This window comes from Rutidosis leptorrhynchoides, chromosome 3 (assembly GCF_046630445.1).
Source record: "Rutidosis leptorrhynchoides isolate AG116_Rl617_1_P2 chromosome 3, CSIRO_AGI_Rlap_v1, whole genome shotgun sequence".
Taxonomy (NCBI): domain Eukaryota; kingdom Viridiplantae; phylum Streptophyta; class Magnoliopsida; order Asterales; family Asteraceae; genus Rutidosis; species Rutidosis leptorrhynchoides.
The window spans coordinates 11,490,466-11,508,576 of NC_092335.1; the positions used below are offsets into that span (position 1 = coordinate 11,490,466).

The window sequence follows — 18,111 nt, forward strand, 5'->3', positions numbered from 1 at the left end:
GGTCATTACAAAGCCATTGTTCAATGTAACGTAAGTTATGAATGCAAAGTGAAAGTTTCCTAATTGAGACATCTCTAAGCAATGCAGCGGAAATCTAACACCGAGAGTCTAATACAGCGGAAGCGACAAATGTCTAAGCACCTGAGAAATAACATGCTTAAAAATTCAACACGAATGTTGGTGAGCTATAGTTTAATTGTAGCAATAATGTAATGTAGGCCACGAGATTTCGTATTCAAAACAGTATGAAAAGTATATGCTTAACCATGGGCACTTGGTAACTAACTTAACATAAATATCACCCCCTAAAAGTATACTTGGCGAGTGCGTAAGTTTACGAAGTATTAAACACCCATTAAATGCTAGCGCGACTAGCCCGAGTGGGGATCTCAAATCCTATGGATCCATATCTAAGATTCGCGTCTACCGGTTCATAAACCAATAGTTAAACGTTACCGAGCTAAGGGGAATCTTTGTGCCGTTATGTCACCCACACATATATAAAGTTTAAGTACTCGTGTCTAGCAGTGTTGTAAATCTCCCGAGATCTCCCCGAGATCTCCTCCGACATCTCGTTTTTAGAAGGCAACCGAGACGAGATGTTCATCTCCCAAGATTTTTCGGTCAACGAGGTCAAACTTAATCAAAGCCACGATTTCTCGGATTTTCTTGCTAATTTGTAAGATTTTCTTGAAAAATTCGTAAATTCTAAGTTTTTCTCGCTCATTTCTCGAATATTTTGGTAAAATATCGTAAAAATGTATATAAATACACATATATTTATGTTGTTTTGTATATTTTTATTAAAAAAACTATAAAGTCAACGTAAGTCAACATCCGAGATCTCCCCGAGATTATTCCGAGATGCTGAGATCTCCCTAAAAAAGTCCAAACGAGATCTCCCCGAGATCCGAATTCTCCAACCTTGGTGTCTAGTATGTAAAACATAAAAAGCGCATGTATTCTCAGTCCCAAAAATAGTTAGAGTAAAAAGGGAAACTATAACTCACAGTGAAAGTGCGGTAAAAGTCGATACGAGATAAGTAAGCAAGTAAGTCGGTCCGAAAGGTCCTCAACCTAAGTAAAAAGTTACTAAGTCAGTAAATCGTTCCAAAGGGTTTAAAAGTACGTATGTTAAGTCTTAAGTATCATCATTCATCATCATCATACATAAAAAGTAAAGTAAGTTTTCAATCAAGAATAGAGATCAAAACAAAGGCTGAATTCGTTCAGCTTCTACGACCTCTATACAAACTGAAATGATGCGTGGTCAGTGGACAAGGCTCCGTATGTGAGTCCTCTAACCGCTGTCCAATTTTCAGAACCTAACTCGATGTCGTTTGACCGTGGCGATGGTTCAAGCGCAAGTAGGTCAGAATTTTCAGCACGTCGTTACAAGGGCGTAGTGACTTTCGGAAGGCTATAAATCCTAAACTGTATATCAGATTAAGACGAGTCTTAAACGAAAAGTCATCTACTCGAACCTAACGATCTGGAAATCAACTTTTCCAGAAGCCCAGGAGCCTGATCAGACCCTGAAAAATAGAAATAAAGTGCTCCGGTGGGTTTCTTGGTGTTTGATGCTCATCACGGTTCTCATCCTTGATGCGTATGAGCCTCAAGTGTACAACTCTTGATGTTTTAGCATCACTTTAACCAAGGTTTAACCATCAACATACAAAGTCAAGACTAAGAAATAAAACACATCTCATGTGAGTGTTTGAGCAAGATGATGAACCAAAGTTACATAAATTTCTTAGTTTCAACACAAGTACAAGTTCTATTAAGCTATAAACTTTGAATCAAACTAAATAAGCAAGACCTTAAGCTATATAACTTAGATCATAACTAATATGAAAGACCTTAGACTAAAAAGTCTAGTTCTCATGTTCTTGGTGAAACCCTAAGTCATAACACTTAGACTTTCAACTTTTACACAACCATAAGTTACAAAACTTAGATCTTGTAAAGTAAAGTGAACATAAGCTAATGAGCTTTTATTTAGACCAAGTAGAAGACCATAAGTTACACAACTTAGATCAAACACAAAGATGAAACCCTAAGCTAGAGAGCTTGGATTCCTAACAACACTTATGAGATCTCAAGCTAGTAAGCTTGTATCTTTTGTTTAATGAAAACACAAGTCACAAATCTAAAGTACAACCAATCAAAGAAGGTCATAAGTTAATAAACTTTGATCTTAACTAACTTTTTGTAGAAATATCAAGCTAGTAAGCTTGTATTTCAAACTTTCTTGAAGATCCATAAAGTAAAGTGTTGGATCTACAAGTTACATGAAGATCATAAACATGGATTTTGATCTTTTAACATAATTAAAGAGATCTTAAGTTAATAACTTAGATCTAACAAGATTATGAAGATTCAAAGCTAAAAAGCTTGAATCCTTCATGTTCTTGAATACTTTCAAAACAAAGTTTGAATCAACATAAGTTATGAAGATTCAAGTTACAAAACTTGAATCTTTGTTCATGATGATGATGATGTTTAAGAATTAAAGTAAGAAAAGAAAGAAAAAGAAGCCAAGAACTTACAAGTTCTTCAAAGTTTTAGTTTGAGAAACTAGAGAGAGACTTGAGAGAAAATGTGTGTGTGTTTGAGTGAGATGAAATGAGAATGAAGTGAGCTTTTAAAAAAAAATAAAGTGTGGTGAGGTGGTGATGGTGGCCGACGGTTAAGGGAGCAAAGGGGGGGGGGACCATTTTGGCCTTATGTAGTGGTAGCATGGTGTGGTCCATGGTGGTGGTACAAAGAAATGTTGGAATGTTGGGTGGCATGCAACATGGTGTAAGTATTTAGAATATAAGCATGCAAATTACTTGTCTTATATTTTCATGGGCTAGTTATTAATTACATGGGCTAATTAACCCACTAATTAGTCCACTAATTTGAGTAGGTTGGGCCATGGAAGTCCATTAAGGTGTTAAGTCCATTAAGGTAACTAGTGAGCATTAGTAACACTTAAGCTTAATTAAGGAACCACCAAGCCAAGTAATTGTCATAAATAAATAAAAATTATGTTTGCGTAGTCATAATATCCCAATTATGACAAAATTTTAACGTGTACCAAGTATGTAGCTCGTTTTAAACAATAAGTGACACTAACGGTCGTAAATGCATTCAAGGATCATGTTAAGTGATTAAGCACTTAATAACACGTTGCAGATATTTAACATAAGTAATTAACATAATTAATGATCCCAGAATATAATCTAAATTAGCACGCATAAATACGCAGTTTTGTGAAAGTAATTAATATAATTAAAAGTCGAAAAAGTCGGGTCGTTACATTACCCACCTGTTAAAGAAAATTTTGTCCCGAAATTTTAAGCTGAGGTAGATGGTGGAGTCGGGAAAAGGTGAGGATACTTCTGCATCATTTGATCCTCTCGTACCCAAGTAAACTCAGGTCCTCGTTTAGCATTCCAACGGACTCGGACAATTAGAATCTTGTTGTGCTTTAAAGTCTTGACCTCACGGTCCATGATTTCAACAGGTTCTTCCACGAAGTGAATTTTGTCATCAATCGTAAGCTCCTCTAATGGTATGACAAGTTCTGGTTAAGTATGACATTTCTTCAGATTCGATACATGAAAGGTAGGATGAACGGAGCTCAATTGAGTCGGAACATCCAAACGGTAAACAACGGGTCCAATACGTTCCAAGATTTCAAAAGGACCAATGTATCGCGAATTTAACTTTCCGCGCTTTCCGAAACGGATTACACCTTTCCAAGGTGCGACTTTCAACATTTCACGGTCACCCACTTGAAATTAGAAATCCTTACGTTTAAGGTCGGCATAGCTCTTTTGACGATCACGGGCCGTCTTGAGCCTCGCTTGAATGTGAACAATCTTCTCGGTTGTTTCATGGATTAGCTCGGGTCCGGTGATTTGCTTCTCGCCTACTTCGGCCCAACAAATAGGAGAACGACATTTGTGGCCATACAACGCTTCGATAGGTGCGACATTAATACTCAAATGATAACTATTGTTGTAAGAAAATTCGGCTAGTGGCAAATGCTTTTCCCAAGCTTTTCCGAAATCAATAACATAAGCACGCAACATGTCCTCCAGAGTTTGAATCGTGCGTTCGCTTTGTTCGTCGGTCTGCGGGTGGTATGCGGTACTCATGCCGAGACATGTTCCCAAGGCTTCATGCAAGGAACGCCAAAATCTAGAGGCGAAACGGGCATCTCGGTCTGAAATAATCGCTAAGTGCACACCATGACGAGATACAATTTCCTTTATGTATAATTGCGCGAGTTTGTCCATCGTATCAGTTTCCATCATGGCTGGAAAGTGAGCAGATTTGGTAAGACGGTCAATAATAACCCAGATGGTATCATATCCGCCCACCGTCTTTGGTAGTTTCGTAATGAAGACCATCGTTATCCTTTCCTACTTCCATTGCGGGATTTCCGGTTGCTGAAGTAACCCAGATGGTCTTTGATGTTCGACCTTAACCTTTGAACAAGTCAAACACTTCCCAACATAAGTAGCAACATCTTTCTTAAGATTTGGCCACCAATACTGTTCCTTGAGATTGTGGTACATCTTACCGGCTCCTAGATGAATCGAATATCTTGACTTGTGGGCTTCGTCTAGAATAAGGCTTCGCAAATCCCCATATCTAGGCACCCAAACTCTTCCGACGAAATATCGGAGTCCAGTCTCCTTTACTTCGAATCGAGAGACGGGAATGTTCAAGTGCTTATGAGAAATATTCTCCTCCTTGAGAGCCTCATCTTGAGCTATGCGGATCTGGCTATTGAGATTCGTGTGAATGGTGATGTTCAAGGCTTAGACTCGAAGAGGTACCATTCTCTCTTTTCGGCTCAAGGCATTGGCTATAACCTTTGCCTTTCCGGGATGATAATGTAGTTCACAATCATAGTCATTTAATGTTTTGATCCACCATCGTTGTCTCATGTTCAGTTGTTTCTGATCGAAAATGTGTTGGAGGCTTTTGTGATCGGTGAAGATAGTGCTCTTTATTCCGTAAAGATAGTGTCTCCACAGTTTGAGTGCAAAGACGACGGCTCCAAGCTCGAGATCATGAGTTATGTAGTTTCGCTCGTGAATCTTCAGTTGCTGAGAGTCGTAGGAAATAACCTTTGTTTGTTGCATCAATACACAATCAAAACCATGTTTCGAGGCATTGCAATACACAACGAAGTCGTCACTGCCCTCGGGAAGGGACAAGATAGGTGCGGTGGTTAACTTCTACTTCAGGATTTAGAATGCCGACTCTTGTTCGGCGGCCCAAACGAACTTCTTCCCCTTGTTAGTCAATGCGGTTAATGGTTGTGCAATCAGAGAGAAACCTTCAATGAACCTTTGATAGTAACCGGCGAGGCCTAAAAATTGGCGGATATGAGTAGGAGTAGTGGGGGTTTCCCACTTGCTGATGGCTTCGATCTTTGCGGGGTCGACTTTGATACTCTGATCGCTCACGATATGACCGAGAAATTGAACTTCCTTCAACCAAAATTTACACTTGGAGAATTTGGCATAGAGTTTCTCTTGTCTCAAGAGTTCCAGCACGAGTCGGAGATGTTGTTCGTGTTCTTCTTCGCTTTTGGAATAGATGAGGATATCATCTATGAACACGATAACGAATTTGTCTAGGTATGGCTTGCATACACGATTCATGAGATCCATAAACATGGCAAGTGCGTTAGTTAAACCGAATGGCATCACAAGAAACTCATAATGACCATAGCTAGTTCGGAACGTAGTCTTAAGTACATCGCTCTCCTTCACCCTCAACTGGTGATAACCGGATCGCAAATCGATCTTAGAGTAAACGCTGGATCCTTGCAGTTGATCGAAAAGATCGTCAATCCTGGGAAGGGGATACCGGTTCTTGATTGTCAACTTGTTCAGCTCACGATAATCGATACACATGCGGAAAGATCCGTCCTCATTCTTTACAAACAAAACAGGTGCACCCCAAGGCGAAGAGCTTGGTTGGATGAATCCACGGTCTAGTAGTTCTTGTAGTTGACTCTGCAACTCTTACATTTCAGAAGGTGCGAGTTGATAAGGTGCGCGAGCTACAGGTGCTGCTTCTGGTACTAGATCAATCTGAAACTCTACTGATCTCGGTGGGGGTAATCCTGGAAATTCTTCTGGAAAGACGTTGGAAAATTCGTTCACAATTCGTACATCATCTACGATTTTCTCCTCCATTTCTAACTTCTTTACGTGCGCCAGAACAGCAAAACGCCCTTTTCTCATGATTTTTAGTGCCTTCATGCAACTAATAAGGTTCAACTTTGGGTTACATCTCTCTCCGTATACAATCAATGGCACAGCGTCTCCGCGGGGTATACGAATAATCTTCTCTCCACAGATAACTTCTGCTTTTACTTTGGACAGCCAGTCCATACCAACTATTACATCAAAGCTTCCCAACTTAATGGGTATCAAATCAATCTCAAAATCCACACCAGCTAAGTTTATTATACCTCCTCGGCCAATTTGGTCAACTTTCTCAAGTTTTTCATTGGCTACCTCAACAAGAATACCCTCGTCTAATGGAACTAATGACCAGCCTATCTTAGAGCAAAAATGTCTACATACATAACTTCTATCGGCACCAGTATCAAACAAGACAGAATCTAATAGTTTATTGACAGTGAATGTACCTATGACCAAGTCAGGATCCTCACGGGCATCCCTGGCGTTCATGTTGAACACTCTTCCACGTGCTGGCCCGCCATCCTTCTTCTTGTTCAGGAATTCATTCTTAAAGTGACCCTGCTGACTGCATTCAAAGCACTTCTTTGGCCCAGTCGGATTTGTTCTCACAGCTGAGGTGTTGATCTTACAATCTTTGCCAATGTGTCCAGTCCTCTTACACTTTTCACATACAACATTGTAGTACCCAGTATGATGCTTATAGCATCTCTTGCACTACGAAAGGCTACCCTTGTAGTTAGGGTTCGAGCTAGGGTTCGGGTTAGGGTTCCTCCAGTCGTTGTTTCCCTTAAAATTTGCATGCCTCTTAGCTGGGTTTTGATCAAAGACTTTTTCCTTGTTTCTGTCCCACTTACGTTTCCCATTACTAGCTCCCGATTCTGATTTCACCTTTTCCGGCTCTTGATGGGTAATTTGGTTCATCAGGGTGTGCGCCATGCGCATAGCTTCCGGGACATTTGCTGGTTTCGAAGAGGTGACATTTCCCTGAATGGTCTTGGGAAGTCCCCACAAATACCGTTCCATTCGCTTAAATTCAGGAGTAACCATCGTGGGGCATATTAAAGCTAACTCCAAGTACCTTCGGTTATAGCCATCAAGGTCAGTTCCTACAACCTTCAGTTCCCAAAACTCCGCTTCCATTTTCAAAATTTCGGTTCTGGGGCAGTACTCCTCGATCATAGCCTGCTTAAACTCCTCCCATGGTGTAGCATAAGCCTCGTCAATTCCCCGAGCCCTAGCGAGTGTGTTCCACCAGGTTAAAGCGCCATCCGACAGCGTGCAGGAGGCGTACTTAGTTTTGTTCACTTCGGAACAGTTACTCACGCGGAAAACAGCTTCCAACTTTTCAAACCATCTAGTCAGCCCAACTGGCCCTTCAGTACCACTGAAATTGTGGGGCTTGCAGCTCTGAAACTCCTTATAAGTGCATCCGTTCCGAATATTCTGGTTAGCCGGTGGAGCTTGGGGGTTGACATCCGCCATAGCTGCAGCTACTCGAGTAGCTATCATCTCCTCAATCTGTGCTACTGTGGGCATTTCCCTTGGAACTCTTCCGTTTGCCATTGATCTTCCAAACAAAAATTTCGACTTAAGTTAAAATCCAGCATTCAATAATTAATACTCCCTCCGTCCCAATTAGATAGTCTTCTTTTTCTATTTTGGGATGTCCCAAATTAATAGTCCACTTCTATAAATAGAAAGGAAATGAGATATTTGATTGGTAGATCTGGAGAGAGAAGATATTTTATTAGTGGAGAAATGAAGTTAGTGGGATTTCCTAAAATTGTGTGCCCTTTTGTCTGGGGACTATTAAATTGGGACGGAGGGAGTAGTATTATAGTATATGGTAACCAATATAGGATCAACACAATACACGTTAACTAAGCATGGCAAACTAGTTGCAGATAGCACAAAACCAGCATGCAATAATTTAAAGTAAACGCCGTACAATAATTCAAACAACAGTACTTCCATTCATAATAAGAAAATTTGCATACAGCTTCATAAGGTTCATACAATACTTGAATAAAACATGAAACTACTAACGGGATTACATAATGAAATATAATAAAATAGCCCTATGGTGATGGTGGGTAAATGATGTCCATCAGGTAGGTCATCTGGTCCTCGAGCTCAGTTACCCGAGCACGGAGGGCATGCACTTTCCTCGTCAGTTCTTCGACGACGGGAGATGCTGGTGGGGCAGGCGGTGCAGGTGGTGCAGATGGTGCAGGTGGCGCCGGTGGTGCAGAGGGTGCAGCACTAGAAGTAGATGGCGCATAACGAGCGACCTTACACACGAATGGATCAGCAGGATATGGCACAACCCGCTTACGGGCGGTGACCCTAACCAACAGTCCATGTGCGTTCACAAACGGCTTACCTCCATTAACCCCTGGAATAACAGTACCATCGAAGCGGTACCGCTTCTTCGGAGGGGTAGAGGGTGGCTGCACGGGCTCCTCCTCGGAGTCCTCCTCAGAATCCTCCTCGGGATCCTCATCGCTAGTCTCATCCGATGACGAGCTGTCTGAATCATCCGAAGGTAATGCAGTTATGTCATCTTCGGGTGGATGTGCCTGGCCGGTGGTCATGAGTCGATATCTGCCAGGTGTAATCGGTACGACACGTCCGTCAGTGGTGTGTCTGGCCCAATGTCTATGCTCGTTACGGAAGGGACCATCTCCGTCTCCCCCAGGGATCACAGTACCACCGGAATGGTGCTGTGACCCTCGGGAGTCTAGGGCTGGGTGGAGCTGGAATCTCCGCGGGATCCTCGTCTCCGTCTGAGATGTCCATTAGGTCAAGCACGAGTCCACTATCTCAAGAAGACGAATCGCCAGAGTCGTCGGAGGGTAGCGGTGACGGGATATGTGAGTCAGCAACAATAGTAGGCGAAGTAGCAGATGAATCTGAGTCACTCTCTAAATCAATGATAATAGATGGAATGTCCGACATCTGAACAAGGAAAAATAACTTTTTCCATGTCAGTAAGACATATAGCAAGCACGTAATCAGGAACTACAGCATCCTAGCAGTACATAGCATGATAGTAGTAACAGTATTAAACAAAAGTAACATGCAATCAAAGACATATAGTAGCATGCAGTAGTGAGAAAGTAGCAGCATACAGCAAGTTCACATAGCAGTAAAGGTAAGCAGTAGCATGCAGTAGTAGTAAGCAGTAACAAGTAAACGAGAAAGTTGTAGATTAGTCCTATTATCGAATCCTACTCGGATCGGTCAAGACTCACTAATGCAACCTAATACCCTACAACCGATGCTCTGATACCAGATGTGATGCCCTGTACAAAATTAACGTGTACGGATCATCAACAACAGGTCCATTACACGATTACAATACTATATGCTGTTTTAAAACAAGTTTGCATTCATGGAAAGATAACGTTTTACAAAAGAAAGCGTGCTTCTACGAATAGAAAGCATTAACATAAGTACGTGACACAAAGGTCATTACAAAGTCATTGTTCAATGTAACATAAGTTATGAATGCAAAGTGAAAGTTTCGTAACTATGCAGCGGAAATCTAACACCGAGAGTCTAATACAGCGAAAGTGACAAACGTCTAAGCACCTGAGAAATAACATGCTTAAAAAGTAAACACGAATGTTGGTGAGCTATAGTTTAATTGTAACAATAATGTAATGTAGGCCACGAGATTTCATATTCAAAACAGTATGAAAAGTATATGCTTAACCGTGGGCACTTGGTAACTAACTTAACGTAAATATCACCCCCTAAAAGTACACTTGGCGAGTGCGTAAGTTTACAAAGTATTAAACACCCGTTAAATGCTAGCGCGACTAACCCGAGTGGGGATGTCAAACCCTATGGATCCATATCTAAGATTCGCGTCTACCGGTTCATAAACCAATAGTTAAACGTTACCGAGCTAAGGGGAATCTTTGTGCCGTTATGCCACCCACACATATATAAAGTTTAAGTACTCGTGTCTAGTATGTAAAACATAAAAAGCGCATGTATTCTCAGTCCCAAAAATAGTTAGAGTAAAAAGGGAAACTATAACTCACAGTGAAAGTGCGGTAAAAGTCGATACGAGATAAGTAAGCAAGTAAGTCGGTCCGAAAGGTCCTCAACCTAAGTCAAAAGTTACTAAGTCAGTAAATCGTTCCAAAGGGTTTAAAAGTACGTAAGTTAAGTCTTAAGTATCATCATTCGTCATCATCATACGTAAAAAGTAAAGTAAGTTTTCAATCAAGAATAGAGATCAAAACAAAGGCTGACTTCGTTCAGCTACTACGAACTCTATACAAACTGAAATGACACGCGGTCAGTGGCCAAAGCTCCGTATGTGAGTCTTATAACCTCTATCCAATTTTCAGAACCTAACTCAATTTTGTTTGACCGTGGCGCCGGTTCAAGCGCAAGTAGGTCAGAATTTTCAGCACGTCGTTACAAGGGTGTAGTGACTTTCGGAAGGCTATAAATCCTAAACCGTATATCGGATTAAGACGAGTCTTAAACGAAAAGTCATCTACTCGAACCGAAATATCTGGAAATCAACTTTTCCAGAAGCCCAGGAGCCTGATCAGACCCTGAAAAACGTAAAGAAAGTGCTCCGGTGGGTTTCTTGGTGTTTGATGCTCATCACGGTTCTCATCCTTGATGCGTATAAGCCTCAAGTGTACAACTCTTGATGTTTTAGCATCACTTTAACCAAGGTTTAACCATAAACACACAAAGTCAAGACTAAGAAATAAAACACATCTCATGTGAGAGTTTGAGCAAGATGATGAACCAAAGTTACATAAATTTCTTAGTTTCAACACAAGTACAAGTTCTATTAAGCTATAAACTTTGAATCAAACTATATAAGCAAGACCTTAAGCTATAGAACTTAGATCTTAACTAAATATGAAAGACATTAGACTAAAAAGTCTAGATCTCATGTTTTTGGTGAAACCCTAAGTCATAACACTTAGAGTTTTAACTTTTACACAACCATAAGTTACAAAACTTAGATCTTGTAAAGTAAAGTGAACATAAGCTAATGAACTTTTATTTAGACCAAGTAGAAGACCATAAGTTACACAACTTAGATCAAACACAAAGATGAAACCCTAAGTTAGAGAGCTTGGATTCCTAACAACACTTATGAGATCTCAAGCTAGTAAGCTTGTATCTTTTGTTTAATGAAAACATAAGTCACAAATCTAAAGTACAACCAATCAAAGAAGGTCATAAGTTAATAAACTTTGATCTTAACTAACTTTTTGTAGAAATCTCAAGCTAGTAAGCTTGTATTTCAAACTTTCTTGAAGATCCATAAAGTAAAGTGTTGGATCTACAAGTTACATGAAGATCATAAACATGAGTTTTGATCTTTTAACATAATTAAAGAGATCTTAAGTTAATAACTTAGATCTAACAAGATTATGAAGATTCAAAGCTAAAAATCTTGAATCCTTCATGTTCTTGAATAATTTTCAAAACAAAGTTTGAATCAACATAAGTTATGAAGATTCAAGTTACAAAACTTGAATCTTTGTTCATGATGATGATGATTTAAGAATTAAAGTAAGAAAAGAACGAAAAAGAAGCCAATAACTTACAAGTTCTTCAAAGTTTTAGTGTGAGAAACTAGAGAGAGACTTGAGAGAAAATGTGTGTGTGTTTGAATGAGATGAAATGAGAATGAAGTGAGCTTTTAAAAAAAAAATAAAGTGGTTTTGAGGTGGTGATGGTGGCCGACGGTTAAGGGAACAAAAGGGGGGGGGGGGGAATTTTGGCCTCATGTGGTGGTGGCATGGTGTGGTCCATTTGGAATGTTGGGTGGCATACAACATGGTGTAAGTATTTAGTACATAAGCATGCAAGTTACTTGTCTTATATTTTCATGGGCTAGTTATTAATTACATGGGCTAATTAACCCACTAATTAGTCCACTAAGTTGAGTAGGTTGGGCCACGAAAGTCCATTAAGGTGTTAAGTCCATTAAGGTAACTAGGGAGCATTAGTAACACTTAAGCGTAATTAAGGAACCACCAAGCCAAGTAATTGTATAAATAAATAACAATTATGTTTACGTAGTCATAATATCCCAATTATGACAAAAGTTTAACGTGTACCAATTATGTAGCTCGTTTTAAACAATAAGTGACACTAACGGTCGTAAATGCATTCAAGGATCATGTTAAGTGATCAAGCACTTAATAACACATTGTAGATATTTAACGAAAGTAATTAACATAATTAATGATCTCAGAATATAATCTAAATTAGCACACACAAATACGCAATTTCGTGAAAGTAATTAATATAATTAAAAGTCGAAAAAGTCGGGTCGTTGCATTTAGAGACGAATAGTAAGATTGAGATGATTCGGACTCATTTGAAAGCGGCTCAAGATAGACAAAAGTCGTATGCCGATAAGCATAGATGACCGATTGAGTTCCAAGAAGGTGACATGGTGATGCTTAAGGTTTTGCCATGAAAGGGTATTATTCGATTTCGAAAATGGGGAAAGTTAGCTCCTCGGTTTATTGGACCATTTAAAATTTTAGCTCGTGTTGGTGAAGTTGCGTATCGTTTAGAATTACCTGAAGAGCTTGCGTGGATCCATAATACATTTCATTTTCCCATCTCCGTAAGTGTCTTGCGGATGATTCTTCATGAGTGCCATTAGACGAGATTGAGCTAAACAACAAGTTAGAGTATGTTGAGGAGCCGATTGCTATACTCGATGAAAAAGTGAAAAGGTTGAGAAATAAAGAGGTGAGAACTTTTAAAGTTCAATGGCGTCGTAGCAAGGGTTCCGAGTTTACGTGGGAACCCGAAGAATTTGTGTTGGTATATCTTCCCGCTTGTCATGCGGCTTGGATCGCGAGGACGGGCTCCGATTCAAGTGGGGGAGAGTTGTAAGACCCGAATAATTATCGTACAGAAGATTATATAGGGTACATAAAGTGTGGGAAGCATTGTGTAATTAAACAGAGGTCAGAGACTGTCCAGGCCATGGTGCGCTCAGCGCACACTTAAGGGTGCGCGTGGCGCACTGCTGCTGCTGGTAGATTCCTGCTTTTTAAATTAAAGTTAAATGAGGGGCATCGTTGTCTTTTCACATGAGGACGAGTTTAGGTCACTTATGGCCAGTTGTGTGGTGGTTGAAACACATTCAACATTATCACCAACCACATCATCTCTCCAATTAAAGGTTCTAGAGTGAGAAACCCATTTTAGAGAGAGAAAGCTCAAATCAAGGAGGAAGAAGTTGATTTCGGGTCAAAGCGCGTGTATTAAAGTTGTTCATCTATCCACTTGCTACGTTTTGATTATGGTGGTATGTCCTAACTTTGATTTCCTTATTTTTATTTATATAAGGGTTAGAATTTGGGTAAATGGTGAACATAAAACCCATATATGGTGATTTTGGGTGTTCTTGGGTAAGATTGAGTCATGAGGACTCAATAATAACTAACCTAGAGTTTCAAAGTGTTAATTGGTGGTTATGAGTCTTAAAAGGTTAGTTAATCACTAGCACACTTGGTTGTTAAGTGAATGGGTGTTATTTGGGTTAGTGGATGGCCCGAAATGGGTGTGTTGACTTTAAAATGGTCAAATGGATAATGATTGACCTAGTTGGGAAAGATGGGTATGAAATACCCCAATTTTGTATTAGTTAGTGTTGTTGGACCTTAATCACTAGCTTTTAGTGATTTACGATGGTCTTGACCTTAAATGGGCGGTTTTGGTGTAAATGGGGCATTTAATGCATTTAAGTCATTAAATGCACATGAGTAAATTGTTGGTGTTTAGTCCAACTAGTTTGTGTGTTGATTGAGTACTTATTGTATTAGGTACTTTGCTTTGAAGCTTGTGGAAGTATAAAACCGTCACCAAATCGTTAAGGTGAGTGGAATAATTATGCATGTATGTATATAATGTATTTATTTGTGTGGCGTGAAATGTGGGGTAGTCGCGGTGTTAAGACACCACATAATACGTAACGAGTGGGCTAGTCTCGGTGTTAAGACACCACTCCGAAAATTAATGGAATGTGGGGTAGTCGCGGTGTTAAGACACCACATAATATGTAATGAGTGGGTTAGTCGCGGTGTTAAGACGCCATTCCGGGATTTAATGATATGTGGGCTAGTCGTGGTGTTAAGACACCACAATATCATGGAGGGTGGGTTAGTCGCGGTGTTAAGATACCACCCGGGGAGTTAGTGATACGCGGTGTTAAGTATACTAATGGATGTTGCGAACTCCGATGGTCTTTGCAAGCACCATCTCCTTGTATGAATGGTTAACCATGGTTATGTGTTGTAGTATAGCATATTATATTGTTCGTGTTATATGCTATCGTTTGTGCTAGCTCGTGATATCGTGGATTTATCGTTGTACGTTGAAATAGTATGCTAATTTAAAATGCTAGCGTGTATGAGGTATTTGTGTAAGTGATTGCAAGTAAGTAGGTTATATATGTATATGTATAACTATTGCATTCACTAAGCGTTTTGCTTACACTCTCGTTGTTTACCTTTTTATAGGCTCCGGCGTGGACAAGGAAAAGGGTATTCGTTTGGACTAGTGATCCCGCTTTGTGTTGATAGGAGACACTTTTTGGGACGTTTAGCTTTTGAAGTTTGACCAAGAGTTGGGTAGTTTAACCCCCAAACATCATGCTCTAGTGTCGTTTGGAATTTAAACTAATTTGATCGAACCTTATATTTTGTACGAAACTCGTAATTCGGGGCGATGTGGGCCCGGTGTCGTAAAACTTGTTTTATTATTGGAACGTGTTAGTTTTAACTATTATAATGCGTTGTGAAAAGCGTTTCGTCTAAAAATGTCGGGAAGTGGGAGATCTTTAAGCGAAAAATGGCAAAACCGGACAGAAGCTGCCAGGCAGCCTGCGCGCCGCGCACAGGCTGGGCTGCGCGCCGCACACCCAGTCTGGGCAGTGCAGTTTTGAAAAAAAAAAATTATGGTCTGTTTTCGGTTGGTTAACGGGTTGGGTTGGGTCCATTAGGGTTTAGGTAGTCACTAGGGTTACTATGACCCCTACCCTATAAATAGCGATTCTATAATCAATAATAAAGCACGGGTTTGTATTCTATAACATGGTATCAGAAGGGTTCGATCCTGACACCTAGTCGGCCGTCACGAGCCGCCCTTCTATACCGGCCGTCAAAATCTATCATATTTATAATCCGTTTTCTTTATTTCTTGTCTAACTTTAGCAGCTGCAACCTTCTTGTTCCGAAACCCCTATTTTTCTTTTTTATTTTATAAACAGCCGTAAATGCTATCCACAACAGCCAAATGGTACGTGTAACCTATTTGTTCTCCTAATTTTCCACTTGCCACCATCCAATCCAACATATACCTTTATACCATTACAACATAAAAAAAAAAAAAAAAAAAGGTTTTACGGCCGTCGTAATATCATTCAAATCCCATTAAGCCATATCACTCAAATCCTAGCCGTCATACTAATATGGTAACCACCGATCCGTTAATTTGTCCGTACCCGAATTGTTGCGGTGGAAAGAGGCCTTTACAGCCACGCAAATGTTTTGTTTGTTATATTAGTTTTTAATAATTAATAATTATAAATCAATAATCGACGTGGGGCTGAGTCGCCTAGCTTGACTAGGTTCCAAACTTCGGAAAAAAGAGGAATATACAAAAAAAAAAAAAAAAACTCTCTTATTTTGCAGCGTTGAAGAAGATTGTATCTGCGATAAAAGTTCAAAGTCCAAATTCTGCTCAATCCTTAGGCAAGCAAGCCACGACGTAAAAAAAAATGTTACGGAAAAGGAAACGCAGTCAAGCAACGCAACCAATCAGTGATATCAATCAATTCGATACAACAAATTAGAGAGAAAATTGTGTTTTTATTTATTACTTTTATGTTTATTGTTTTCTTTCCAGTCCGAACTTTCGCGATTTCGTCGTTCGGACTGCGGGAAAGTGTTAGATGTATTACATTAGGCCCAATTCCAATATATGGGCTTGGGTCCATTAGAGTTTAAGTAGTCACTAGGGTTACTATGACCCCTACCCTATAAATAGCGATTCTATAATCAATAATAAAACACGAGTTTGTATTCTATAACATCCACAAACTCCACATGGTTCACTCTTAGAATCACGAATTATACCCGAGATCTACAAAAAGTATTGCTATGGACTATGGTCTATGGATTTGTTTCATGTGGTCACCAAAAGATACTTGAGTTATAAACCATTCAAACTTGCATTTTATTTGGCTTCAAGACAGCTTTTATATGGATGTATGCATCACATTACTTGGTCCACAGCTGTCATATATAAAATGTACTCCGTAAGTAATTAGAATTTTTTTTTTTCTCAAAACATTCGGTAGCTAAGTGTCATATTTCTAAATAGTTGTTACCCACTATACTTAAATTATCATGTAAATACAAACATAATTACTCCGATAGTTCATGCAGTATGCTCAAAATTATTGATTTATTTGTTAAACCTTTTTTCCATGCATTCATTAAAGGGTGTTATATCATGGATAGCATACTCTCGGCTAACGAGATAATTGACGACTTAAAGGCCCGTAAATGTAAAAGTTTAATCTTTAAGGCAGATTTCGTGAAAGCTTTCGATAGCATTAATTGGAATTATTTGTCAACGGTTTTAAAGTTGATGGGATTTGGACCAAAGTGGTGTACGTGGATAAGATCTTGCCGGGATTCTGCAAAAGTTTCGGTATTGGTCAACGGCTCTTCGACCAAGGAATTCTTGCTCCATAGAGGCGTACGACAAGGTGATCCTTTGTCACCCTATTTTTTCATTCTAGCGAGTGAAGGTCTCAACAGGTTAATTAAAAATGCCATCAACGTTGATCTGTTTAATGGAGTTCACATTGGCTCTGATAGGATCACCGTGTCTCATCTTCAGTACGTCGACGATACCATTATTTTGGGCTAATGGAGCAGGAGAAATATCCTTAACCTGATGAAAATTCTCAAATGTTTCAAAAAAATCTCGGGGCTAAAAGTAAAGTTCACGAAAAGTTGTCTATTTGGTATCGGGGTCTCGAGTATCTCAATAAAAGATATGGCCGATTCTGTGGGTTGTCAGTCGGGTTCTCTTCCCATGACTTACCTCGGGTTACCTATCGGGAAAAAAATGAACAAAATTAAAGATTGGGATCCATATGTTGAAAAGGTGCAAAACAAACTTAGTAGTTGGAAATCGAACATGATGTCGTTTGGTGGTCGTTTAACCTTGATAAAATCGGTTCTCTTTAGCCTACCGCTATATGCTTTCTCCTTGTACCGTGCTCCAGCGGGCGTCATCAAATTGCTTGAAGGTATGCGTCGAAACTTTTTTTGGGGCGGAATTGGGGATCATAAAAATATGTCGTGAGTTAGTTGGGACACCATTATTTTGCCGTATGAAAGCGGTGGTTTTAATATTGGCTCTCTTAAAGCGAAAACCTTGCATTATTAGGCAAATGGTGGTGGATGTTTATGATTGAAAACGATTCGTTTTAAACTCAAATCATTAAAAGCATTTATGGTCGGGATGAGGATCTTTTTCTAAACAACGGGTCAAATACTTTTCGAAAGGGTACTACTTGGAATACCATTCAAAATGTTGCGGTTATCCTAAACAAACTGAACATCAATTTTGCAAACTCTTTGGTCAAAAATGTTAAAACGGAGCCGATACAGTTTTTTGGAAGGACCCATGGCTTGATAACACCCCGCTTTGCGAAAAGTTTGAACGTTTATACATGTTTGAAATAAACCAAGATGTTGCGGTCAATTCCAGACTAATCATGGATGGTTCGAGTGTAACATATGCGTGGCAATGGTCGAGAATCCCATCAGGTCGAACGAATGCGGAGCTCCAACAG

The 18,111-nt window shown here is 39.6% G+C and overlaps 1 protein-coding gene across 1 annotated transcript; it reads left to right on the forward strand.

Annotated features, from left to right (window-relative positions):
* The first annotated feature begins 16,754 nt into the window (after positions 1 to 16,754).
* On the forward strand, positions 16,755 to 17,177 carry LOC139899674 (secreted RxLR effector protein 78-like). The gene has a single exon (XM_071882521.1). The coding sequence runs from the start codon at positions 16,755 to 16,757 to the stop codon at positions 17,175 to 17,177; it is 423 nt and encodes a 140-aa protein (XP_071738622.1).
* Positions 17,178 to 18,111: the final 934 nt, after the last annotated feature.

What these genes read in the sequence shown, in the direction of transcription:
- LOC139899674 (XM_071882521.1), top strand. Translation starts at nt 16,755, where the DNA reads ATGGATAGCATACTCTCGGCTAACGAGATAATTGACGACTTAAAGGCC.